General features: G+C 39.8%; 2 protein-coding genes across 3 annotated transcripts in view; both read left to right on the top strand.

Moving 5' to 3' along the window:
- ENTREP2 (endosomal transmembrane epsin interactor 2) overlaps positions 1-26,826 on the top strand; it is a 1,465,465-nt gene that overhangs the window by 1,228,722 nt on the left and 209,917 nt on the right. The gene's annotated exons all lie outside the window — the stretch shown is intronic.
- LOC141098920 (uncharacterized) lies at positions 16,709-19,482 on the top strand. Its single transcript, XM_073586918.1, has 2 exons — positions 16,709-17,789; positions 18,071-19,482. Exons 1-2 carry the CDS (start codon positions 17,343-17,345, stop codon positions 18,539-18,541), a joined length of 918 nt encoding a protein of 305 aa, XP_073443019.1. The 5' UTR covers positions 16,709-17,342; the 3' UTR covers positions 18,542-19,482.

The raw sequence follows: 26,826 nt of genomic DNA, 5'->3' as shown, positions 1-26,826 counted from the left end.
TCTTCCTACGTATTGCTTTCCGCAGGGGCATTCAATCCTATAAATAACAAATTCAGAATTACAGTTTAGGAAGTAGGGTATATTGAATTTCTCTTTAGTGGAAAAGGAGATAATATCCATCATCTTATGCCAATACTCTGGCAGCATAAACAGTTCTTAGTACCACATTTAAAAGCGCCTTTAATAGTGTTTGAAATATGCCTCTCATGGCCGTTGGTTACTGGCTTGAGGCGGCTAGGTGCTATGATGCTCCTGATAGTAGGTGCTCTACGGTACGTTATTCCAGGATTTCTTGGGAGGATTTTACTGAGGACAGGGTCATCAAGTAGGATGTACCAATTTTTCTGTAAAACCTCGCAGATTTCCTTGTGTTGATTGCTATATTGAGTTATAAAATTCATGCAAAATTTATTATCAGTACCATTTTTAACATTATTCTCTAATAGCGCTGTCTGTTTCAATTTCATAGAATTTTTATAGGCTCGTTTTACCAGATGCGAGGGATATTTCTGGGTTAAAATTTTTTTTCTCAGAATAACAGACTGGTGTTTAAAATCAGTATCAGTGGTACAGTTCTTTCTGATATGGCGAAATTGATTGTTGGGGATATTTTTCAGCCATTTAGGATAGTGCCAACTGCTGAAGTGGATATAGCTATTAGAGTCAACTTTCTTAAAAAAGGTTTTACTACAGATCTTGTTATTTTCTACGAAAAGAGTGACATCTAAAAAGTTAATGCTAAAAACATCATAAAAAGCAGTAAAGGAGATACCCCAGTTGTTGTTGTTCATTTGTTGGATAAAATCATTAATATTGTTTTCTGTATTGTCCCAAATAAAAAATAGGTCATCAATAAATCTCTTATAAAATACAATATGTTTTTGCCAAATTTCATTAAAAACAAATATTTCTTCAAAAACTCCCATAAAAAGATTCGCAAACATAGGTGCTACTTTCGAGCCCATCGCGGTCCCATTCATTTGATGGTAAAACTCATTATCAAATGTAAAATAATTGTTTTTTAATATAAATTCTAGTCCCTTGGCTAAAAAGTTTTTTTGTAAAGTAGAGAGTCTCTCATCAAATTTAAGAAAGTAATAAAAACAAAGTAGTCCCACATCATGTGGGATATTAGAATATAGCGATGCTACGTCCATGGTTAAAAAAACATAACTGGTTTTCCAAGGGATATTTTGTAGTAATGCCAGTAGATGAGAGGAGTCTCGAAGATGACTCTTGAGGTTAAAAACATGTATTAGCATGGTTCTATCAATGTATTGTGCCAAATTGGAAGTTAAAGAGTTAATTCCTGCGATAATTGGTCTGCCTGGGGGGTTTTGCATGTTTTTATGTATTTTTGGGAGATGGTAAAAAAATGGGACACTAGGGTTTTTTATACTTAAAAAATTCCTTTCTTTTTTATTAAAAATATCCAACTCAAAATTTTCTAAAATGAATTCATTATATTTCACTATAGATGAAGTATATTCTTTATGAGTGCTTTTTTTATAATAATTATCATCAGAGAGAATCCTCATAGCTTCATCAATATAATCCTTGCGATTTTGTATCACTATTCCTCCGCCTTTGTCGGCTGATCTGATTACAATATTTTTATTAGAGGCAAGGGATTTCATTGCCAGTTTTTCAGCTGAACTTAAATTGAGTTTTTTATTACTACTAATGATTGAAGTTTTTTTCTTTGTAAGATGTATATTATCTCCTTTTCCACTAAAGAGAAATTCAATATACCCTACTTCCTAAACTGTAATTCTGAATTTGTTATTTATATGATTGAATGCCCCTGCGGAAAGCAATACGTAGGAAGAACTACACAACAACTTCATCTCTGCCTGAATTCCCACAGGCACAACATAAAAAAAGGTCTTCTTACCCATGGTCTTTCGAGACATTATACCTTAGTTCATAATAAAGATTTTAATAAGTTAAAAATTATTCCTATTGATCATATCCCTGCTCATATTCCAAATAGGATTATGAAATTAAACAGGAAAGAGGTATATTGGATCTATAAATTAAGAAGCCTCAAACCACAGGGTCTTAATGAGATCACAGAGGTGTTTATTTAATTTATTAATAGAGTTCGTTATATGTATTTCTATTTTTTTAATACTTATGGATGTCTTTTAATATTTATTTTTCTGTGTGAGTTTCTAAAGAATTTCACCATAAAATACCTGATGGGTTGATTATTTAATTGGTACAAAAGATCTTATTCATGTTTTATAAGGGAATGTGCTTTTATTATATTTATTTCCATCATACTCCTTTATGTCTAGCAAGCCCTTTAAATTTAGAGACTTATTAACTATTAGTGCTCCACAGTAATTGGAATAAACCGATGGTGCTGCGGCTAGATAATTAGGTTAGTAACCTAGACCCTGTTTGCTTTTTTTTTGTTTTTTTTTCTCTTCCAATTTTTTCTATTCTATCTCCACTCAGAGAAATAACAGTTCTACAGAGCATTAATTCCTTTCCTCTTTCTGGACTTGTCTTTGGCCCCAGTGAAATAAATACTGGTATATTTATTTATGCTTTTTTTTTCTTTAAGTTTGTTAATAATATTCCTCTGAGAAATAATTGTATATAACCAATCATTCCGTTGTCCTAAAGAAATCATCCTCTGACATGATTTGCTATCCTCAGGTGGTGTTAATAACGCTGCTGAAGGAGTGATGATTTTTTTTATTTTTTTATTTATTTATTTATTTTTTTGGTATTTGACCTATACTAGCACTGGTCACTGTATAATTTGACTCCGCTGGAGTTTTTAACAGCCATGTGGTATCTGGAGATGCGCTGTGTGCTTCTCCTGTGGTATGATCCTGAAGGTGATGCAATATTGCAGGTGTGGAGCACATTGTCCTTCCAACTCTGCCACTGAGAGCATATATTCCATATTTTTTATTTTTTATTAATAAAACATTTATTCTTAATTGATTAAAATTTAGATCCTTGTAATTTAATTTTTAACTAATGGTTTATTTCAACATATGTCTCTTCCACATTGGATACACTTGCAGGAACCTGTTAGCATAGCCAAGTGGTCTAATTGTCAGGCAGCAGATCTGGAGGAAGCTGAGGCATATCTCTAGGAGTTTGTGTCCGAGACTTGCTTTTCTTGCTCAGTATATATGTGTTTTTTAATTTTCCTTATATATATATATTTTTTTTTTTCCTTTTGTTCAACAACCTGTGAAATTAAAATAGACATGTCAATATAAGAACAGCTTCTAACTATTACTATGAATTTTTATACTGTCTGCTAACTATGAACTTTGACATGTGTCATCTGACTGCACCACCCATGTATGCTTCATGTGGTATTTCCTGAAGAAGAGGTTGCAAAAAACCTTGAAACGCGTAGAATAAACCACTGTCAAACTTTATTAACCTCTGGAATTTCATCATTTGGGCAGCGCGGACGAAATCCACGCATTCCTTTGCAGAGCTAGGTTACACCAATGATATGTCCTCCCCTGAAGACCTGTTCTGTAACATGTCTATAGATTTACCATTCTGCAATCAAAGGTTTTGCTTAGATAGACTTTCAAGCCATTGTGTTCTTGCATTCACTTTGAACCCTTGCACTCTTTTTTACAAACTGTCAATAAAAAATGATGTATTTCTTATCCCCTTCATGACAAATGGCACATATTTACGTAATTGGCGGTGTCCCTGCACTTTGATGTGGTCTCAGACGCTGAGTCCTCATCTTTTCCCACACTTGATCGCTGATTTAATATGCCATCAGGTGCCTATAACAGCCGCGGAGGATCCGAGATCCACCTGCGGCTGTTAACCAGTTAAATATCAATGTCAATTACTGACAGCAAATAGGAAGAAAAATATTAAAAAGAATAAAAAAACACATAAGTTCATATCACTCCCCTTTTGCTCCATTAAAAATAAAACTTAAATAAAATTTTAAAAAATACACATATTTGGTATGGCAGCATTCCGAAATGTCCTATCTATCAAAATATAAAACATCAAAATATAAAATAAGCTAATCTGATCAGTAAATGAAAAAATAAAAATGTTAGAATTAAGTTTTTTGGTCACAATAACATTGCAATAAAATGCAGTAAAAGGCGATAAAGACATTGTATTTAGCATAAAATGATACCAGTAAATCTTCAGATCAGGGAGCTAAAAATAAGCCCTCACACAGCACCAGACCCCAAAAAATGAGAATGTTATGGGTCTCAGAAAATGGCAACAAAAGAGAATTTTGTTTTGACAAATTTCAGATTTTTTTTCATCATTTAAATAAAAAAAAACTATGCATATTTGGCATCTGCATACTCATACTGATCATATTGCCAGGTCAGCTTCACGATGTATTAAACATGGCAAATACAAAACAAAAACAACATTGTGTAATTGAACTTTTTTAAATATCACCGCACTTGGAATTTATTTTCCAGTACTCTATGTGGCAGAATGACTAGTGTGATTCAAAAGTACAACTTGTTACTTATATAGTGTGTAAAGCTGTGTTGCACTTGAAATCTTCCTTAATCTGGAACTGTTTTAGGAGAAATGTTTAAGCTAAATATTCTTTAGTACTCTGCAAAGAAATTGATTAACCCCTTTATGATCGGAGCTTTTTTCATTTTTGCGTTTTCGTTTTTCACTCCCCTTCTTCCCAGAGCCCATGTGAGGGCTTATTTTTTGTGGAATGAGTTGTACTTTTGAGTGATACCATTGGTTTTACCATGTCGTGTAAAAGAAAACGGGAAAAAATTTCCAAGTGCGGTGAAATTGTAAAAAAAGTGCAATCCCACACTTGTTTTTTGTTTGGCTTTTTTGCTAGGTTCACTAAATGCTAAAACTAACTGCCTTCATGATTCTCCAGGTCATTACGAGTTCACAGACATCAAACATGTCTAGGTTCTTTTTATCTAAGTGGTGAGAAAAAGGTCCAAAGTTTGGTTAAAAAAAATAGTGCCATTTTCTGAGACCCGTAGCATCTCCAATTCTCATGATCTCGGGTTGGGTGAGGGCTTATTTTTTGCAGGCCGAGCTAAAGATTTTAATGATACAATGTTTTACAGATACAATCTTTTGATCGCCAGTTATTGCATTTTAATGCAATGTCATGCCGACCAAAAAAAATGTAATTCTGGCATTTTAATTTTTTGCTCGCTACACTGTTTAGCAATCAGGTTAATCCTTTTTTATTGATAGAGTGGGCAATTATGAACGCGGCAATACCAAATATGTGTATGTTTGATTTTATTTATATTGTTTTATTTTGAATGGGGCAAATGGGGGGTGATTTGAACTTTTATAGATTTTTTATTTTTTTCATATTTTTAAACACATTTTGTTTTACTTTTGGCATGCTTCAATGGCCACTATGGGAGCCTAGAAGCTGCCACAACTTGATCAGCTCTGCTACTCAGAGGCGATGCTCAGATCGCCTCTATATAGCAGAATTACAGGCTTGCTCTGAGCGCCAACCACAGGGTGGCACTCATAGCATAATCCAGCATCAACAGTCATAGAGGTCACAAAGAGACCTCTGGTTATCGTGCTGATGCACCGATGACCCCCAATCACGTGACGGTGTTCAGAGGTGTGCGTATTTTTGGCCCGATTGCCGGATGCGCGCGTTAAATGCCGCTGTCAGAATTTGACAGCGGCATTTAACTAGTTAATAGGCACGGGAGGAATCGCTGTTGAAAACAGCTGACATGTCCTGGCTTTGAGGTGGGCTCACCACCGGAGCCCACCTCAAAGCGAGGGATCCTGACATCGGACATACTATCCCGTCCGACATCAGAAATGGGTGAAAGTGAACCTGTTAGCAGGATTTTGCTAAGAAAGCGACAAGCATTGTCATGTTGGTTTTGTTACACTGATTAAAATGATCCATGGGGTGAAGAAATCTGTCTTGTGGTTCTTCTGTAATCAGTGTTGGGCTAGGTTAACATTAGCATTTCTGTGCACAGCATATCATCTGCATGTGCAAAAGGATGTAAAAACGCATGCAAACGCATGTTTACACAGTGTTTTTTTATCCACATCATCTTACACATGATGCCAAAAAAAGAAGGGTTTAAATGCATTTGTATGCATTTTTGCATGCGTTTGTGTTGTTTATGCGCATGCGTTAGAAATTTCCACTACTTGCAGTAGCTTTTCCTTGACATCAGACTCCCAGTAGGCATGTCTCATGGGATTTCTATATATATAGACAAACTGCATGATGCAATCCTCGTCTTTGGCTGCTGTATATAGCTGCAAGATGGATCTTGACCTGGACAGCTTCTATGAAGATCTAGATTTACAACTGAAATTGGCTGCTGCCTTGCTTTTGCTTGTCAAAAACAAAGAAGAAGAGAATGATGGTGAAGACGTCGTCGTTGCTATTGGCAGCAACCCATCCTTGATCTCCATGAGAGCTGTGGAGCCTACCACTCTTTGTAGACAGAGCTGCGGCAAAACCCGGAGAAGTTTTTTGACTACACGAGGATGTCAGAACAGAGCTTCCATGACTTGCTGCTTCATGTCCAAGGATTCATCACCAGGCAGGACACACAGCTCTGTCTAGCAATTCCTGCTGAGGAACGTCTTTTGGTCACCCTGAGGAATGTAATTTGGCAAAAAGAAACACCTGGCATTAACCCTGCTGTTCTGTTCCCATGTACTATACACTTGTAGTGCTCCCGGGTCACTATGACCCGGTTTATTAAATCTTGATTTTAGATACTCTAACTCAATTATTTGTATACCTTTTGTTTACTAGACTGTATGGGAACATGTTTGGAAATGAAAAAAAAAAGAAAAATGAAATTGAAATCTTTATTTTTTTAGTAATAAGCAAAACGAAAAATAGCAAACTACACATATGTGGTAAAAAAAAAACAAACCAAAACAAGCAAATCAAACATTTTGTGAAAAAAAAAATTAAAGATAATAAACACTTCAATTTGAACATATTTACATGGTAATATTACTTTATGTATTCTTGCATGAAGAACAATAAATATGGGCTTTGCATAAGAATTTTTTGCATCCAGAACATGTAATACTTGTTTTATTATCACAAGAATAAGGGCAATAGCTGCACCTTTTTCTTTTTATTCTTGAAGCACCACTGGTATAGGCCATGGGGGTAGAAATGCTTGTGGAGGTCATGGTTTCACTTTCCTGAGCATGTTGCTGGATGCTCTGTACAAGGTCTGCTGCTCCTTCCATTCTGTGTGTGACCTTTCTCTCCTCAATATACGGCCTAACCAGTGATTTTCCAATAATTATAAAATCTGAGAAAAAAACAACCAGCTTCAAAAACAATAATAGCTTCTATACTACATCAAAACATACCAGTGCTCAATGTCCAGCCAGCTAACATGCTACTCATTCAGTCAGAGCAGTGAGAATACTATACCACTTGTAAAAACATTGAGTCTTTCAAATGTAAGTAACCCCCTGCTTCAACAAAGAAGGAGCTAAGGAAAAAATAACAGCTCTTAACTGAAAAAAGTTTGTCAGCTTTGCAGACAGTATGCAGTGACCTATAGCTTACAGAATCACAGAGTAATAACACTAAGTACATGTAAAAAATAAAATAAAAGTTTTCCTTTACAATATACAATCTACCAACAGAATTGAATAAGAAACCATAACAAGCTAGATACCTGTAAAAAGCCAAGATACAGCCTGGAACAGAGATGTGTACAGAGCTGCTGTCCAAAGAAACTGAAAGGTCAAATGGCTGAAGGGGGTTTTACACATAGCGATATCGCTAGCGATATCGCTATAACGTCACCGATTTTGTGACGTTATAGCGATATCGCTATGTGTGTTACTTACCTCCGACCGGCTCCCCCGCTGTCCATCGCTGATCGCGTGAGAATGTCCGGCTCCATTTCTCGTCGGCCACTTCCTGCTGGTCTTCCTGTGGCGCCGACGAGCGACGCGTGGAGGTGGGCGGGAGGACGTCAGGATCGCTGTGTGTGAAAGGTGAGTATCGTGCGCTGCATCGCTGCTGCATCGCTGTGAGGTCTGCCTGTGTGACAGCTCACTAGCAATCATTTAGCGATGCACCAGCGATCCTGACCGGGTCGTATCGCTGGTCGGATCGCTGGTGCATCGCTAAATGTAAAGGGGCCTTTAGTATGCTAGCATATGTGTACTGATAAGATCAGAGAAGATAAGAACCCTTCTGAAAACAAGGAGATAAGCCAGGAAGACAGACTAAAGGGCCTGTCACACTAAGCGATATCGCTAGCAATATCGCTATAACGTCACTGGTTTTTGTGACGTTATAGCGATATTACTAGCAATATCGCTATGTCTGATACTTACCTCCGACCGCTCCCCCGCTGGTTATCGCGAGAACGTCCTGGACCATTTCTCGCCGTCAGCTTCCTGCTGGGCTTCCTGTGGCGCCGACGAGCGATGCGTGGACGCGGGCGGGAGGACGTCTTCATCGCCTCGTCTGACAGGTAAGTAGCGACCCCTGACCTCTGCTATGTCGCTGGTGAGATCTGCCTGTGTGGCAGCTCACTAGCGACCACTTAGCGATGCACCAGCGATCCCGACCAGCGATATGACGTGGTGAGGGATCACTGACCACATCATATCGCTGTTCGCGATCGCTGGTGCATCGCTAAGTGTGACAGTACCTTTACTTAGCAAAAAAAATCATTTGGAAGCCTTTAGAGCTCAGCTTTACAAAATAAGGCCCTCTTTCACAGCGCGTTCTGCGCAGTCCGTTCTGCCAGAATATACATGTGTAGTGCACACCTAGTGATCTCTCTGGATGCGCTCTACATTTTAGTATAGACTGCGCACGAAAAATCATCAATATAAAGCCATTTTTATGGTGCACATACACCCGGCAGAGCATGTGTACGGCCCCATTGAAATAATTTAGGAAATAAATAAATTAATATACAATAGTAGATGCAATAAATAGACTCAACTGAGGTTATAACTCCTTTATTTCACTGAAAATATGGCCTCACAGCTGTAAAAAATGATTGCGGGTCAATATGACAAGAACACGACAAGTGTACAAATCGGCGTGTAGCAAAAAGTAAACAAAAAAAAATACTCATTTGGTCCCCCCAAATGAGGAAAATTCAAGTAACCTCAAGTTTTAGAAACTTATAGAAAAATATCTACAGCGCCACACAAATTCTCTTACGGGTCACTATGACCCGAACATAACAGCAGGGTTAATATAATTGCTATAAAAGCCATGTACTGATTTTTTTTCTCATTTTCTGTTCCGCAAATTTCTGGTATCGGAGAGACATTATCATCACTCCATTTTCAATTCAGGATTGGAGTGTCCACACTTTCTGGGATTATTGGAGACACCTGTCGTGCTTTAGTTGATGTTCTGCGGCAAGAATTCCTCCCCCAACCAACAACTGAACTGTGGCTTGAAAATGCTTCCAAATTCCAGGAAATTTTTAATTTTTCTAACTTTGTGGGGGCTGTGGTTGGCAAACACATTAGGATTATGAAACTTGCTGGAAGAGTACTTCAGTTATGAAAAATACATTTCCATTGTTCTAATGGCTATTGCGGATGCCGAGTGTAGATTTGTTGCCATGGACATTGGCTCATTTGGACGAGGAAATGACTCGCAGACTTTCAAATTGGTAAGTGAGGGTGAATGTGGTGGGTCCAATGTGGGAATGGGATTTTGGCTCCTGGTTTTCATTCTGGTGGAAATGGGTTTTTTTGCTGTGTTTTCTGGGCCGAGTGAAAATGGTGGCCTCTGTAGCAGTCATCTGGCATGGTGCTAGACTGGGCCGCATTGTGGATACTGCTGGCTGCAGGGTTGCTGGACTGGGCAGGGGTGCTGGAGTGGGCAGCAATGTGGATACTGCTAGCTGCATGGGTGCTGGACTCTGGAGCATGGTGGATGCTGCCGGCTGCAGGGTTGATGAACTCGGCAGCATGGTCGCTCTGTAAACTGGAGGCGGTGGTGGTGGAGGATAGTTCGGTGGTGTAGGAGCTGGAAAATATATAGGCTGCTGGTAATATCCTCTGTCCTGTTGATTGTAGCTTTGTGACTGCTGCTGCTGGTACTGCTACTGCTGCAATGCGTAGCTGTAAGCAGCCTGGCAGGCCTGCATGGCATTCAGCTGGAGTTGAGGCGTAAGGTTTTTTGACACGCTCTCAAGGTCGGCTTCCAGGCGATCAAGGCATTTGTTCACATCCTTGAACCCACTCTTCACTCTGTTAGCAATCAACCTAATACCATCCTGGAAGACAAAGCTTAAGTGCATAAACTCGGGCATGCCTGACCTCTTCCAGACCCTCTGCCGCTGATGAGAAGACCCAACAAAAGCAGCAGCAGAGGGCTGGGAGAGGGGAAAACCTGATGGACCGGCTGCCTGTTCCCCAGCCTGTGAAACCCGCAAGATTGCTCCATCGCTAGTGGATGATTGGGACTGCATTTGTTCAGTGGCTGGTAGATGAAGGGCCGCTTCAACAGAGGATGATCTGGGTTGTGTTGTGCTACACCAGGTTCTCTTTGGAAAACAGAAAAACATTAGTGAAAAAATCCAGGTTGTGTTGTGCTGCTCCAGGTTCTGTGTGGGAAAAAATAAAACATTATTAAAAAGAAAATAAAAAAAAATATATATATATATACAGTGGGGCAAAAAAGTATTTAGTCAGTCAGCAATAATGCAAGTTCCACCACTTAAAAAGATGAGAGGCGTCTGTAATTTACATCATAGGTAGACCTCAACTATGGGAGACAAACTGAGAAAAAAAAATCCAGAAAATCACATTGTCTGTTTTTTTTTCATTTTATTTGCATATTATGGTGGAAAATAAGTATTTGGTCAGAAACAAAATTTCATGTCAATACTTTGTGATATATCCTTTGTTGGCAATGACAGAGGTCAAACGTTTTCTGTAAGTCTTCACAAGGTTGCCACACACTGTTGTTGGTATGTTGGCCCATTCCTCCATGCAGATCTCCTCTAGAGCAGTGATGTTTTTGGCTTTTCGCTTGGCAACACGGACTTTCAACTCCCTCCAAAGGTTTTCTATAGGGTTGAGATCTGGAGACTGGCTAGGCCACTCCAGGACCTTGAAATGCTTCTTACGAAGCCACTCCTTCGTTGCCCTGGCGGTGTGCTTTGGATCATTGTCATGTTGAAAGACCCAGCCACGTTTCATCTTCAATGCCCTTGCTGATGGAAGGAGGTTTGCACTCAAAATCTCACGATACATGGCCCCATTCATTCTTTCATGTACCCGTATCAGTCGTCCTGGCCCCTTTGCAGAGAAACAGCCCCAAAGCATGATGTTTCCACCACCATGCTTTACAGTAGGTATGGTGTTTGATGGATGCAACTCAGTATTCTTTTTCCTCCAAACACGACAAGTTGTGTTTCTACCAAACAGTTCCAGTTTGGTTTCATCAGACCATAGGTCATTCTCCCAAAACTCCTCTGGATCATCCAAATGCTCTCTAGCAAACTTCAGACGGGCCCGGACATGTACAGGCTTAAGCAGTGGGACACGTCTGGCACTGCAGGATCTGAGTCCATGGTGGCGTAGTGTGTTACTTATGGTAGGCCTTGTTACATTGGTCCCAGCTCTCTGCAGTTCATTCACTAGGTCCCCCCGCGTGGTTCTGGGATTTTTGCTCACCGTTCTTGTGATCATTCTGACCCCACGGGGTGGGATTTTGCGTGGAGCACCAGATCGAGGGAGATTATCAGTGGTCTTGTATGTCTTCCATTTTCTAATTATTGCTCCCACAGTTGATTTCTTCACTCCAAGCTGGTTGGCTATTGCAGATTCAGTCTTCCCAGCCTGGTGCAGGGCTACAATTTTGTTTCTGGTGTCCTTTGACAGCTCTTTGGTCTTCACCATAGTGGAGTTTGGAGTCAGACTGTTTGAGGGTGTGCACAGGTGTCTTTTTATACTGATAACAAGTTTAAACAGGTGCCATTACTACAGGTAATGAGTGGAGGAAAGAGGAGACTCTTAAAGAAGAAGTTACAGGTCTGTGAGAGCCAGAAATCTTGTTTGCTTGTTTCTGACCAAATACTTATTTTCCACCATAATATGCAAATAAAATGAAAAAAAACCAGACAATGTGATTTTCTGGATTTTTTTTTCTCAGTTTGTCTCCCATAGTTGAGGTCTACCTATGATGTAAATTACAGACGCCTCTCATCTTTTTAAGTGGTGGAACTTGCACTATTGCTGACTGACTAAATACTTTTTTGCCCCACTGTACTTACATGGGCTGAGCAAGCGCAGGCCTGAGAAATGCAAGGTTCCGGTGGTATTTGTATTTCTAGAACCTTTGAGCAGCACCACTTTGAACCCGAATCTCCTCTCTCATGTCCTTGTTGAAGCGGTCCTTCATCAAGCACCAATGGATTTTGATTCTTTTCACTGTGAAGGGGGAAAAAAGTAATAATTGGAAAACAATGCCCATACACTAACAGGTTCACTGCAGTGTCAGACCACATTGCAATACTTACCAAAATCTTTTCTGGCACGTGGCATGGCACTGTCCCAATGAGCCAGCAGCGATGTTGCCACTTCTTCCCAGATATGTCGAATCACCACATGGTCGGAGTGCTGATGGTCACAGGTGTCCCACAACAGTACTCGCTCTTGCACAAGGTGGATCAGTTGCTCATTGTCTATATCCAGTGTGGCTTCTTCCCATTGTGAAACCTATAGATAAAATAGTAAAAAGAATTTTAAGTAAAACTAAAAAAAAAAGATTCTAGTACAAATCTGATGAAAAGACTACTTACACTCCGTCTTTCCTCCTGAGACACATGGGCCTGATGATCCTGGGAAGCTTCATTTCCACTTGACTGCTCCTGCTATTCATCAATGGAAGGTACCTGTGAATAAATTACATGATTTAACACATGTGGAGTATTGCCAGTCAATATATGCCAATCAGTATAGCAAATGTGATTCCATAATCTTTGTCAGGTCCACCCTGGGAAGAAGTCAGTTCTTCGCTTGATGACATGTTTGAACAGCAGGTGGCAGTCAAGTGAAACACTCTAGAAAAGAACAGAGAAGAAAAATTAAACTTGTTAAGATCCAAACACAATGTCGACACAAAAAACATACTTGGACACCAATACTTACATCACAGGCAGTAGTCCGACAGCACAGCTGTCAGCACAGGACAGGGACAGATGGCAGCATCAGGAGACAACAGCAGCACCAGGAGAGTCGACCAGTCTACAAAGAACAGAAAAAGCATTGAGAGAGACAGACATTGCCAAAGCTTCTATCCTTACATAGACAGTGTTGTCCTCACCAGGACAGAAAGCACCAGGAGACAACTGCAGCACCAGGAGACAACTGCAGCACCAGGAGACTATAGCAGTGCCAGTAGACAACCAGGAGAAAACCGCAGCACCAGGAGAGTCGACCAGTCTACAAGGAACAGAAAAAGCATTGAGAGAGACAGATATTTTCAAAACGTCTATACTTACATAGACAGTGTTGTCCTCACCAGGACAGAAAGCAGCACCAGGAGACAACAGCAGTACCAAGAGACAACAGCAGCACCAGGAGACAACCACTGCACCAGGAGAGTCGACAAGTCTAAAAGTAACAGAAAAAAAAATAGTACAAAGTACAAACAGCAGTGAGAGAGACAGACATTTTCAAAGGTTCTATACTTACATACCAGTCGTGTGGTATCGTCCAGAGTCCAGAGAGTTATGGCCTTGCAGTGTCCACACTTCCTTTTATAGAGCTATCAATTAGCAGGTGGTTGAATCACTTCCTGGACCAACTCATTAAAATTACGCATGCATATTGAATGCATGCATACACATGTCCTTACGTACGCATTCGTTCTCATAGACAGTAATGCATTTTTGACGCACTCATCCACATGCGCATGACTGCACATATTTGATGGATTTTTGCCGTTTCAAAAAATGCAACATGTTGCGTTCGCTGGACCCCGCCGCACACTGAGAAACAATGCATGCATATGCTGACGCATGTGAACTGATGCAAACGCATGTCCCTGCGTACACCATGTTAAAGATAGGTACACATGACGCATGTGGATCTATGTGGATCAAACGCTGCGCGCACAGACGCAAATATGAAACCAGCCTTAGAAGTTTTTATTTAATGAGATGCCCTTGCTTTGGGGTGGGACTGTAGGCAGTGTAGTTTCTTCCTTCTCTAGGCAAGAGAGGCCAAGAAACGACCTTCAAACACGTTGCCCCAAAGCACAACCATAGTCCTCATCATAGAGACAGACTATGCTTCAAGGCAGCCTATGGGCAGGTCTCTCCTCTCCTTTCACATTTGCCTCTGTGCGCACACCGTTTGATCCGCATAGATCTGCACACATAATGTGTACCTATCTTTAAAATGGTGTACGCAGGTTTGCATCAGTTCGCATGCGTCAGCGTACGCATGTGTTGTTTCTCGGTGTTTCTCTGGCTTAGAGCAGGGAGATAAGACCCTGCCTATTGTTCCTCCCCAAAGAATGGGCATCTCATTAACTGAAAACTTCTAACACTGATTACACAAGAACACATTTCTATCTCCCAGATTTCATTTTACTCAAAGTAACAGTGCCAATCTGACTATGCCTGTAGTTTACTTAGCAAAATCCTGCTAACTGGTTCACTTTAAACAATAGTTGGTACATTTACTATGTATAAAATGCTAAGATTTGGCTCATAATCGTGCATGATTAATCAACGCTCGTCTTGTCAAAATTTTAGAACACAACAGGGAGAAAAAAACGCTGTGGGGCAATTCTACCTTACTCAGAAATGAAACATATCCAATTTTTATTAACACAGAGATCCTAAAAATAAAACCTATATTTGCCACTGAAATTAAAATACAGTTTAGTTGATCATTTATATGCAACAAAGCAATGACGAAAATTTTAGTATGTAAGCATGTAAAATATCTATTATACATACTGCACTGAGCTTTTGGAATTACTAGAAAAATACACTTTATAAGTCAGAGATGAGGGGTTTAAAATGATAGTGTTTCATATTCAGAATCTTTCAAATGAGGTTGAACTTTAAGAATATGTAAATACATCCTACAGATAGTTGCATACAGAACATATGTATGATACTTAATCACCAAGATTAAAAGCATCCTTAGCAATAATGTCTCCAGCACTAACCCCCAGTGGGGGCATAAATCTGAGAAATCTCTTCAGAGCTTTGCAGGTTTTTAGCTAGATTATTCTTTTTCTCAAAGTCATCTTTTTCTTACTAAATCCACACTCTGAACTTTTGACTATTCATTACGTTGAAAACAATTTACCTTTTGCTCAGAATTTGTTATGGTATGTTAAATTTAGAAAGTTTTTGTTTTACTGTTCTGCACAGTAAATATACTGTAACCATACTTTTGCATTATTTGATCCAGCTTATTTTACTAACATATTAAATTTTTTTTCTTTTTGGTGCAAAAGATCCAGATTTTTCTATATTAATCCTTTTTGTGAAATTTTTAGCCTACAGTGAATCATTTTAGCAATAAAGGTACAATTAGCTCTTCAGTATTTCTACAAGAAAATAAAAATTAAATTTTGTTATACAGCAGATACACTGCAGGGTCACATTTTGCATGAGTGCAAGAAAGTGGATCTTTTCTACAACTTTATACAAGAACTAAGCAGAGGACTTAAAAATAGAAATAAATACAATACTAGAATAAATACAGTTTTATATAGTTCCTTGGTGAGTTCTAGAGATGAGCAGTTCTGACAAGTTTCAAATTCGCCACGGATTTTACTGGAAATTAAATTTGTAGCTAATTAATTCTTTGTGAGCAGAATGTTCCTTTATGCGCTGGAATCTAGAGACACCCCAGGGCATAATAAATGTAAGATGTAGAAAAAAAACTAATACCCTTCTCAACACTCATCTCCTCTGCTCACTGTACACCAAATCCTTCTCATGGAACCTCTTCTTACTGCTGCCATTTGCTGAAACACCAGACATTTTCATGAGGAGTATGGGATTTCTAGCTTTAAATTGGAGCAGGATCTCCTTGCGTATGTGAAGAGACGTCCCAGGCTTAGTAGTGGCTGGAAGTCCTGGACTGATATGAAGATGCCCGGTGTTTCAGCATGCGAGAACAATAAGAAAAGGCACCAAGGATCATGCGGGGGAGAGTAAACAGCAGAGGTGGCTAAAGAGATGGATGAATAATTAGATGAATATTCTTTTTTTCTTTTTATCTTTTCCCAGATCTCTCCAGTTCCTCAAAATGGCAGGCACGAATTACAAAAAAATCTGCATTTTGAAGAATACGTATTTTTGTAAAATTCTAGCAGAATTCCATTCAACTCAAATAAATTTGTCTAAAGGTACTGTCACACTAAACGATCGCACTAGCGATCACGACAACGACACGACCTGGGAGAGATCGTTAGAACATCGCTATATGATCGTTAGTTAGCTTCCAAACAGGAAGATCTCATAAACGACACATCTGCAATCAGCGATCTGTATAACGACCTCGGGGGTCGTTGGGACCTGTCACACAGCATGTATTGTTAAAGACCCAGACCTAGATAGGCGTGATTGAGCGCATCATTTTCCACTCCCCTCAACCCAGATTGGTCATCACTAAATGGCACGGTATGGCATGACTGTTTCTATCACAGCTCTCGCTTTGTGATTGGACGACAGAGTAATAAAGGACGCCGCAATAGCGCTCCCTTTCATTGTTCTCGAGCGCTGTGGTTACCTTAATGCGTCCTGCCCGCCTTCTGTGATTCAAGACCTGAGATCCATTGTGTGGCGCTGCTGCGTTCGCCCTCGATTCATTGATTCCATCAGGATCTCCATACAGTCTTGTAAGGTAGGCACTTATTTTTATAATTTTTTTATTTTAACATTTTTACGTGTCATTAACATTTTTGAATTACATGTTTGTTTAGCAGCCTTGGTAGTTTTCCTTCCACCGCCCTCCGCTATCACATATCTATCTCGGACCTTTTTTTTTTCTGCCGCGCCCACCATTACTGTGTTGTTGGCTATCACTTTAATTTTTTTTTGTGGCCAGCCATGTTATTTCTGCCGCGTTAATTTCTTGTCAGCTTTTTTACTTGTCGTCTATCTCTGTGATTTTTTGGTGCAGCAAATTTTTTTTCTGCTGCGCCCACCACTGCCTTTTTCTGCAGCTGTGTAAACTGTTGTTGTCCATCTAATTTTTTTTTGGGTGGCAGGCAGCCATTTTAGTTTCAGCCGTGCCCATCTCCGCCATTTTATGATCCTAGGTGTGTTATAAGTTGTTGGTAATGTACGCATTTTAATTTATCCTATTTTTTAATAAAACAAATGTTTCTATTAGTATTGTGCCATTTTAACATTATCCTTTCATTATTACAGATGGCTGATAAGCACGAATTCCTGCGGGACTTCATAGAGATGTACCGCACGATGCCTTGCTTATGGAGAATAAAGTCGGCTGATTATAGTAACCGACTTAAAAAGAAGGAGGCCTACCGAAAACTTGTTGAGCTTACAAAACAACATTACCCCAGTGAGCCAGCGGATGAAGCATCGGTTAAAAAAAGGATTCAGGCCATACGCACAGTGTACCGAAAAGAAGTGAACAAAGTCGAGAATTCAACCAAGTCGGGAGTGGGGTCGGAGGATGTTTATGTGCCGAAACTTTGGTACTTCGAACTTCTCTCTTTCACAAGGGACCAAGAAGTTCCGAGAAAAATGGCATCTATCTTGGCCCCAGACCCATTGATCCAGCATGACTCCCCTGTCGGTGATGTAAGTACCTTGATTTTACAACTCATAGTAATGTACGTGGCCATTAGGAATAGAATTTATGAATAATTAAGGAAACATTGACACAATAGCAGACGTTATCCCGTAACGTAATGATAATTGATCTAGCTTTACGCTAGATGCCTACCTATTTGACATACCATTGAAGGACAAATTAAAAACCATTGATACAACCCCCTTTATTCATCTTGTAGCTATATTTGGCTGTTGTGAAGGTATATTTCTTTTGCTTGTGATGTAACATGTATTTTCTGTTCCCATAGGACACAGAAGAGGCTGGCATTTCTACACCCATAATCACGCCAGAGCAACACAGCTTCGCATCTACGACACAAGAGGAGGAAACAGAGACACCATCCCCATCTGCACCATCCGCCTCTGTGCCGAGGCAACTGACATTTTCCGGGCGCAAAAGGAAGGCCCCCACCTCGGAGACACCACAATTTATTGAACTGGCAAAAAAAGTTTTAACTACACCTCAGAACCTGACCGGCTTTGCGTTCTATGCAAATGAAAAGCTGCCAACACTACACCCAGTTCAGCGTCTCCATGCAGAAAGGCTTATGCTACAAGTTTTGAGTGAAGCCTCAATGGGGAAACTTACAGACACAATAGCTTTCATGGACAGACGTCAGTACCCCCAAAACGCTTGGCCGCAGAATACTGAGACTCCAGAGCCTACAATGTGGAGGGAGCATCCGCCAAACCAAGGCCATGTTCCTGCACCTTATTAGAAAATTTTGTTTTGTATATAGTTTTACATATTTTTAATTTTTCAAATTGGTTTATTTTTTTTTTAAATAAAAATGTAATATTTTACATGAATTGTGGTGTCGTTTACTTGCCTTTGTTTCGTATTAGAACATTGATGTTAACAACACTTAAAAGATGGCTGTGCACATGAACATCTTTTACTAAAAGTAATATCCAGCCACGTATATAATCAGAAAATATTTAAATTTTTATTTCTGATATATTTAGAAACTCTTTTTTTTAACATCTTTTACAACATCAGAAACAAGGGTGTTAAACAAAAAAACATAAATAAACCTAAAAAAAAAAAAAATTACTGGCTACCCTCTTGTACACCCGCCAAGAACCTCTCCAGCATCACTCCGTGAACGTCCATGGCTGCCAGAGTGACAGCCATAGCTGCTCTCATCCGCCGGTGAGAAGCCATCAGTGCCTGTGCTGTGGGTATTTCTGTGGATGAAAAGAATGTAAAATGTAAACCTGGCAACTATAGAGACAGTAGAAATAAAAGGTACATGGCTTTTGTTTTTATCCTTACGGTATTGGGTCGGAACAGTTCTTTCTGGGGAGGGGCTAATAGCCCACCCTAAAGCACTGGCACCAACGGCTATGAGAAAAAAAAAAGGAAATTTTACATGGCAACACTTCCTCCTTTCCAGAGACAAAAGTTTAAGAACCCCTTTTTTTGTTATTTCATTTTTAAAAATAAATGTCTTTACTTACCGGATGGAGAGGCCACATCTATATCCTGGAGTGATGCCGGAGATGGGCTTGAAGCGGGCAAAGCGGTAGGTGGTGACCCTGTTTGATCCATCGTTGATGCTGGGGCTGTTGGATCATCCTGCGATGGCGGGCTTGATGGTAATGGTGGTTCTACAAATATGGAAAACAATCCATGGATATCTGCATGTTAAATGCTGTTTTTAATTGAAACCAAAAAAAAAAAAAGGATATTGTTCTGCGAGATGCTACATCGTCAGCCGTTATTTGAATAAGAACACTTGAATAATAACAATAATTTATGTTATTCTCCACAGTGCAAGCTCATGTTTATTTTGTAAAAATAAAGGAAAATATTATTCAAAATTCATTTCACTTTCACTTTCACTTTCACTTCAACACATTGCTATGTCCCAGCATAACCACATGGCATTTTGCAAACTGTTAACAACTGAACAGTTAGCGAATGCTGAACGTGCAATCTGAGATATGAAGCGTTAATGCACACGTTAATAGACAACATACAACTTAAAAGAAATTTTTCTCATATTCTGTCAAAAACACTCACCCTCTTCAATTTGGTTGTCGGACCTGATATTTGCTATGCGCTGGCTGGAGCGGTAGCGCAGATCTGCGAGTTTTTTTCGTATCTGCGTCATACTGCGCTCGACCCCAAATCTGCGCATGAGGCCTCTTTTAATTTTTTTCAACACCCTCTTCTTATGAAGCATGGGCCGGACATGTGTAGTGCAATCATAGTCCCTTGCGTCGATTTCCTGGATCAAGAATCGAACCTCAGGCTCTCCCCAGGGTACAGAACGCCTGGAAGCCATATTGTTTAGAATAATTTCTTCTAGGCCGCTGTAACGCCGCCCACGCATGCGTCATGACGTCACGGCGAATGGGAACGCAGATGCGTCATAGTCCCACAGCCTCTTTGAGATCGCACCTGAGATGCATATGTGTGGGCTTAACCTCATTTTTCCTTCTGCCCATTGCTCACTCCGCTACAATCACACCACCTGTTTTGCCCTCCCCCCACATAACTCCCCCCTCACCATCACCTCCACCTCATTTGGAGTTATGTCCCCAGTACTGTCCCTCCCCATCTCAACCCTCTTGTTTTTTGCCTTCTCGATATTAATACCCCCTCCCCATCACACCTCTGAATAAACACAACACAAAATTGAAATTTTTATTTTTTTTTATTAGCACAAACTTTTAAACAGGATAACCAAGCAATCTTTACATAACTATATTTGATGCTGCCAACTCACAGCACCAGGCCCGTTGAAGTATTGGCAGTACTTATCTCGGCTGGCCTTTGCATCGTCCTTGGTCCTGCCTTGATTGACAGGTCGAAGTCCTGCAATAGCAGGATCATTCTCACGCCATTCTCCGAGCACCACGTCACCTTGGCTGTCTGAGTCCATGAAGCCTGGCGGACTGTAGGCTGCAGCATCGCGTTTTTGTAAAAAATTGTGCAGCACGCAACAGGCCAACACCACGGAGTCTATGGATTCCAGCTTCATGTTTATTGGAGTGTGGAAAACCCTGAAGCGGTTGGCCATGATGCCGAACGCATTCTCAACAACGCGGCGTGCCCTTGACAGCCTGTAATTAAAAATACGCCTTTCCTCCGTCAGAGTCTTTAGTGGGTACGGCTTCACAAGATGCGCATGAAGGGGGAAGGCTTCATCGCCCACAAACACAAAGTTAAGATTGGCGGTGGTGTCCATGTTGGTTGGCAAGTGCAGTTCAGAGTTCTTCAAGCGTTCACCAAAAATAGTGTGCTCCAAAACGCCTCTGTCCGAAACCCTCCCGTTCATGCCAACATCAACGTTTATAAATTCATAATTTGCGTTCACAAGGGCCATGAGGATCACACTGAAGTAGCCCTTGTAGTTGTAGAAATAACTTCCGCTGTTGGCTGGTTGTGTGATGCGCACATGTTTGCCATCCAAGGCACCACCACAGTTAGGGAACTGCCAAATACGTTCAAAATCAGATGCAATTTTTTTCCATTCCGCCACGGATTTAGGAAAAGGCATGTAGCTCCGTATACTGTGGACGATGGCGTTGCATGTCTCTGGGATTAACACGCTGAGGAGTGATCGGGAAACAGCTGCTGAAAATTGCAAGTCTTTCATTGAACGTCCGGTTGCCAGAAATCGCAGTGTGACAGCCAAACGTTCCTCTGCCGAAACAGCTGCACGCATCCGTGTATCCTGCCGTTCAATGAGTGGCCTCACACATTCCAGTAGGAGCTTAAATGAATCCTCCGACATCCGTAGATAATTGCGGAAATCCTGCGGATTCTTCTCCTGTAACTCCCTCACTAGATGCATGTGGGTGAATTTGGACCGCTGCTCCAGCCATTCTCTGGTCCACATGCGACGCTTTCGTTTGGAGCGCCTCTCTTCCACCCGCGCCTCTTCTTGTCGATCGCCCTCCATCAGTAAAGCTGCTGCCACAATCACACGTTCCGCGGTGGACATGTACATTATGTGCAACCTGCCCAGTAAAAGGAATAGAAAAGTTATTTAGAAAGTTTTAAAAAAAAAAATTAATAGAGGATCAAATATTACAAAAAGATTTACTCACAAAGCAACAAAAATCAAACAATAGATGCGGTTTGCACTGCTAAAAGAAAAAACATTAGATATAACAAATTGTAATAAGATTAAAATAGTTTAAAAATGGGAACAAAACAAACAAAATATATGTACCTTGCTAAGGAAATCCAGAAAACCAGATGGTAGAAATGCCAAAGATGAATCGCAGTTGTGACTCAGAATCCAGAACCAGCCTCACACGATACTATACTCAGCACGCACAAAGGACCAGAATGAGGTGTAATCCAAGCGCAATGGAACAATAGATGGGGACGCACTGTGACGTTTTCATTTATTGCTGGGGTGATGTAGTGGCCACCAATCGGTGCTGAGGGGCGTTATTACAAATGAAACCTAGTCCCGCCTGCGCTGCTGACATATGAGTCGCCAACGAGATCGCTCGTCGTTCATAAAAGGGGTCAAACACAACGATTCAGGCACACCAGCGGGACGCCAACGATCAAAATACGGTCCTGAACGTTCGTGCGCGATCAGCGACATCGCAGCGGGGGCCACGTCGCCACAACATGTCACACGCAGCGACATCGTCAGCGATGTCGCTGCTGCGTCAAAAATTCAAGGTCGCTTAAGCGATATCGCGAGCGATCTCGCTAAGTGTGACATACCCTTAACGATACGACTCGGTCAGGATCGCTGGTGCATCGCTAAATGGTCGCTAGTGAGCTGCCAAACAGGCAGATCTCATTAGCGATGTAGCAACGCAGCAGCGGTCGTTACTTACCTGTCACACGCAGCGATACTGACGTCCTCCCGCCCGCGTCCATGCGTCGCTCGTCGGTGACAGCAGGAAGCGCCCGATGAGAAATGGACCCGGCCGATCTCGCGCGATCAGCGACAGACAGCGGGGGAGCCGGTTGGAGGTAAGTATCACACATAGCGATATCGCTAGCAATATCGCTGCTGCATCACAAAATCGGTGACGCTTTAGCGATATTGCTAGCGATATCGCTATGTGTAAAACCCCCTTTACTCCAGAACTGCAACTTCCTTGGAGAGCCCAGAAGTATTCCACAGATTAAAGGCCTTAATGATGAAAAGAATAGTGACATGACCTCTTCCTCACCTGACCTAAACGCTATTGAGAACTTGTGGGCTCTTCTGAAACAGAAGATTTACGGTGCAGGAAAACAGTCATCTCTCTGAACAGTGTCTGAGAGGCCATGGTTGGTGGCGCCCCAAAATTTCCTTGTCAACAGACTATGAAACAGACTCCATGATCAAAGGCTTATGAGTATCACTGAATAGAATCGTGACTATTAGTCACTGATTTTTTTTTTAAATGTTAGAATTTTTTTGTGTGCATTTTTAGGTGTTTGGTTATGATTGTCACAATAATTGATGAAAATAAACTATTGAGATCGTAAAATTTATGTTTTTCAATTAGTTGCATAATGATCTTTCAAACTGATATTTGCCCAATAATTCTACACACAGAGATATTCTAAGAAAGACAAAACCTCACTTTTACTTTCTTAAATATTTAGGTTTATTAACCATTGGATTGACCGACTGCACTGTAATTGTTGAATAGTAAAATTAATAATCAAAAATGCCTATTGCCTAATACTCATGCACATAGTGTATATTGCTATTTGTGTATTTTTTCAGACAACTTATCTTTGCATTATATTCAGAGTTTTTTGGCTTTTTATCTCTATTTCATTTGCTGAACTGTAAGCTGTGACATAAACTGATATATTGTGAAATGATTGCTGTGCTGCATTCACTGCCTTGGCTTTTATACAGGCTATGATAGGTTGTGTTCTACTACATGATGTGCTATACTATGTAATAGCTGCATGGCATTATTGGGAAATCTGCCTGTTCTCGCATGAGGTCACAAGAGTTTTTTCTGGCTGATGAAATCGTGCATTTTGCTGATTCTCACAAATCAAATTGCACATTGTTGAAATTCAGCAGGTCTAGCAAATTGTTTAGAATTCTACATGACTACTAGTGACCAATCTTTAACCCACACTAGTGGTTCAGTCATGTACTCAAGAACATACAGATGTTTGAAGCATTTGACATTTTCTTTCTGATGCGTTCCTGATATCTGACGAGTTGGATAATCCTGATAACTTAACAGTTTCATGCTTTTAGGTGAAATGGTAAAGTGATCTACTCAATTTTCAATGATTAACAGAGCCCGCCCTTGAGCCTCATTGAATGTATGATAGTCCTTATCTTGAACACATTTGTTGAACCAAACATCATTAAACCAAAAGAGGGGCATGCTACATCTCTAGCTACATCTCTAGCTAATAGCTGATATTAAAAAAAATCCACAAATAAGAAATGAACATAATTGCTGTAATTCACTCATTACAACATGTCACATTTTTTAAAGACCACCAAGAACCTCTTCCAACTATTTCAACAGTAACTATTTCAGTAATAATAACATTGCAACAATTAGAAATCTGTATATGTGTAAGTACAGAGAGATCCTTTTTAATGTAATTTAGTGTATTATAGCCATTATGGAAATTATGTTAAATATTTGGATTCAAAGACCTACATGATAGCTTCACTTCTTCTTCTCAGACCAACAAGGCCATTTTTGCTTCACAATGGTAATTTATAGATGAAATGTATGTCAACCATTTCCTTTTCAGAGAAGACTGACATATTTTGATTATAACCTTAAATTAAATCCCATTATTTCAAATTATAGGGTATTATGAGGAAACAGAACAACTTTAACCTTTTTTTTACCAGCAGCCTTAATTACAGTCATAATGGTGCATAATTACTGTTGAAAGAGGGAAGATAAAAGCAGTTACTGTGTTGGATAACAACACATTATTTTTTTATTTAAAGCAATATCAATGGATATAAGTTCAAGTTTATTTTAAAACAAGTACAACTTGTGTTTCATTACAAAACAACGTTTGATTGCCTATTGTGCAAAGGAATAGTAAATGACGAACCAGGTATCTGATGGGTCTTGTTTATACTGACAAGGTGTATAATTGCTGTTCGACTTAAACTGGATTGAAAATCCTATACAATATATATACTCTTATCATCATAGTATTATCACTGACATAAAGTGAAGTGAATTACATTATCATGTGATAATCATATAAATAAAGGGGTGAGATATACAGTTGAGACCAGAAGTTTGCATACACTATATAAAAAGACACATCTGCATGTTTTTCTCATTATCTGACATGAAATCTGAATAAACCTTTCCCATTTTAGGTCTGTTAGGATTACCATAATTATTAATATTTGACAAATGGCAGAATAATGGGAGAGAGAAACTATTTTAAGGCTTTTTTATTACTTACTGCAAAGTCAAAAGTTTACATACATTTCATTAGTATTTGATACCATTGCCCTTAACTTGAATGACTTGGGTCAATAGTTTGGGATATCCTTCCACAAACTTCTCACAATAGTTGGTGGGAATTTGGGCCCATTCCTCCTGACAAAACTGGTGTAACTGATCCAGGTTTGTAGGTCGCCTTGCTCGCACCTGCCTTTTCAGCTTTGCCCATAAATTTTCAATAGGTTTGAGATCAGGGCTTTGTGATGGCCACTCTAAAACATTGACTTTGTTATCTTTAAGCCACCTTGTTACCATTTTGGCAACATTGTCTATTTGGAAGAACTATTTCCGCCCAAGCTTTAACTTCCTGGCTGATGTCTTGAGATATTGCTTCAGTATTGTCACATAATCTTCTTTTCTCATGATATCATCTATTTTGTGAAGTGCTTTAAGGACTGACAATGAAACATTCAAAATTGACGAGAAATTTGAGTTAACAGTTAAAAAAATGTTAAACATTTTTCTCGTATAATAACTTGTATATAAGGCAAAATTTAATAACTATTTTTAAAAAAATATAACTTAAGTTAGCCAAAATTGAGTATTTTATTAAAAAATTTGAAATCTCAGTGTAATTTATGAAGGAAGAAAGAGTGCCAAAAATTCTCAGATACACCCTGTATTAGACATAAAGGAGGGCGTCATGCATATTCTGTTCAAGTTGTAAAGTTGAGGTAGTTCTAGACTCGTAAAGGCTATGCACTAAGTGCAAATCCTGCCCAAAATTACAATCAGAGTCATCGATACACCCTTTAAGATACTAACTGTAGTGTCTCATTCAAATATTGTGAAAAAAGTGTAGTTATATTACCCCTACACTCATGAAAGCTCTGCACACAGTGCAAAGCCTGACAATAATTACAACCAGGGTCATCCATACACCACTGAAGGCACCAACTGGAGTGCCTCATACAAAAACTAAGAAAGTGTAACTCTGGTACTTCTACACTCATACAGGCTTTGCAGAAAGTGCAAAGCCAGGAAAAATTTACAAGTAGGGTAATCCAATCACCCACAGACCCTAGGAGGAAACTTCTGGCAGGCCTCATTCAAATATTGAACATTAAAAACACTTCATGTGCTTCTGTCATCTGATGATGTTGAAAAGTCAGGTTTATCAAGGCTTTATTCTTTGTTATAAGAGTGAGCTTGTCAGCACTTTCTGTTGACAGGTGAAAGTGCCTGTCTGTTATGACCCCACCGTTGGCATTAAACACCATCTCAGACAAGGCGCTGGTGGAAAGGCAGCACAACACTGCCAAGACTTAGAGGGAAAGGTGTCAAGCCTTGAGATCCAACAGCAAAGATCATAGATGAATTAAGGAATATGCTATTTTTGTAGGCCAGGTATAGCTTGACCATCTTTAACCCCTTTACTCCCAAGGGTACTTTGCATGTTAATGACCAGGCCAGTTTTTACAATTCTGACCACTGTCCCTTTATGAGGTAATAACTGTGGAATGCTTCCATTGATCCTGGTGATTCTGACTTTGATTTCTCTTGACATATTGTACTTCATGATAGTGTTAACATTTCTTTGATATGACTTGTGTTTATTTGTAAAAAAAAA

The sequence above is a fragment of the Dendrobates tinctorius genome, unplaced genomic scaffold (assembly GCF_039654945.1).
Source record: "Dendrobates tinctorius isolate UK_male_01 unplaced genomic scaffold, ASM3965494v1 ptg000097l, whole genome shotgun sequence".
NCBI lineage: Eukaryota > Metazoa > Chordata > Amphibia > Anura > Dendrobatidae > Dendrobates > Dendrobates tinctorius.
Note: the sequence above shows the minus strand (reverse complement) of the source record. Positions and strands in the feature narration are given on the sequence as shown.